Raw genomic sequence first — 1,103 nt, 5'->3', positions numbered from 1 at the left:
CCCACGGAGTCCACGCACGTCTTCTGCTTCTAAAAACGATTCTGTTACCCTAATCAGGTAAAGGGAAAGGCGGGAAAAGGAAAAGGGAAAAGAGGTAGGTGGAGGGAGGAAGACAGTAAGGAAAAGTCCCTCGGCCCCAGAGGCAAATCCACCCAAAGAAGACGTCAACGGCCATCAAGAACTAGAAAAAGCTCTTATAACTTCACGAACGTCTTCGTCTCCCAAAAACGATTACCTTAACGCCTAATTATAAAGGCCCTGCTTTCGCCACACCTCTACTTCCATCGTCTCTATTACCTACTATAAAGCTTAGATCTCCACCTTCTTTATTTCCTTTTCCAGGGAGCTACCGAATAACTCTTCGATTTATAGCCGGCTTAATAGACTATAATAGCCTAGATACCACTATAGATAAGGATTTTCGAAGGTATCAGGTAGCAGGAAACCCGTCTACTTAGGTAAGCGGGTAAGGAGGTTAATAAACGGATCGGGACCGGCTTCCACGGCAGGAGGCAGGCCTATAGTATAGCGCCGTTCCTCTTCGTCGGCCTTTTCCGTATACTTATCGACGTAGGCCTGTATTTCCTCTTCTAAGCCCGGAGGCAGGCGGGAAGGCAGACCGACAGGAACGGTAGGGTCCACGGGAGGACTCTTCGGAACCAGTGCCACGGGGTCGGTAGCGGCAGGGGAGCTAGCACGAGAGCTCGGCGCCGGAATAACAGGATCAACGGACTCAACGCGCCAGTTCTTCTAAAGCGCGGAGCTATCACAGGAGCTCTTCCGGATCATAGAGCTAACGGGGCTCTTCGTCTTCCTCGGGCACGTACACCGACGGTGGCCATCCTGACCGCAGGAATAGCACCTGATCAGGCGAACAGGATCGTGCCGGGCGGCGGGACTCTCTTCCTGACTCTTCCGTGGAGTCGTACTTCTGCCACGGCGGCGGCTCTTCCGACTACTGCTTCGGCTACCCGGAACGGAGGGCTGCCTACGTCCAACAACGTCACCGTTAGTCTAATCAGATAAACGGGAAGCAAACAACGGTAAAGAGTCTTCCGATCGCAGAGCGTATAGCTCCTGCAGAGCTATCTCGCACGCCTTCA

General features: G+C 52.8%; 1 protein-coding gene across 1 annotated transcript; it reads right to left on the bottom strand.

The window, feature by feature from the left end:
- Positions 1-450: 450 nt before the first annotated feature.
- Positions 451-842, bottom strand: ACRALDRAFT_1066432 (uncharacterized protein; the record flags this gene model as incomplete). Its single annotated transcript, XM_071017348.1, has 2 exons — positions 451-750; positions 828-842. The coding sequence occupies 2 exons, from the start codon at positions 840-842 to the stop codon at positions 451-453; spliced, it is 315 nt and encodes a 104-aa protein (XP_070880264.1).
- Between the last annotated feature and the right edge of the window lie 261 nt (positions 843-1,103).

Source organism: Sodiomyces alcalophilus, assembly GCF_042370955.1.
Source record: "Sodiomyces alcalophilus JCM 7366 unplaced genomic scaffold ACRALscaffold_1, whole genome shotgun sequence".
In the NCBI taxonomy this organism is placed as follows: Eukaryota; Fungi; Ascomycota; class Sordariomycetes; order Glomerellales; family Plectosphaerellaceae; genus Sodiomyces; species Sodiomyces alcalophilus.
Note: the sequence above shows the minus strand (reverse complement) of the source record. Positions and strands in the feature narration are given on the sequence as shown.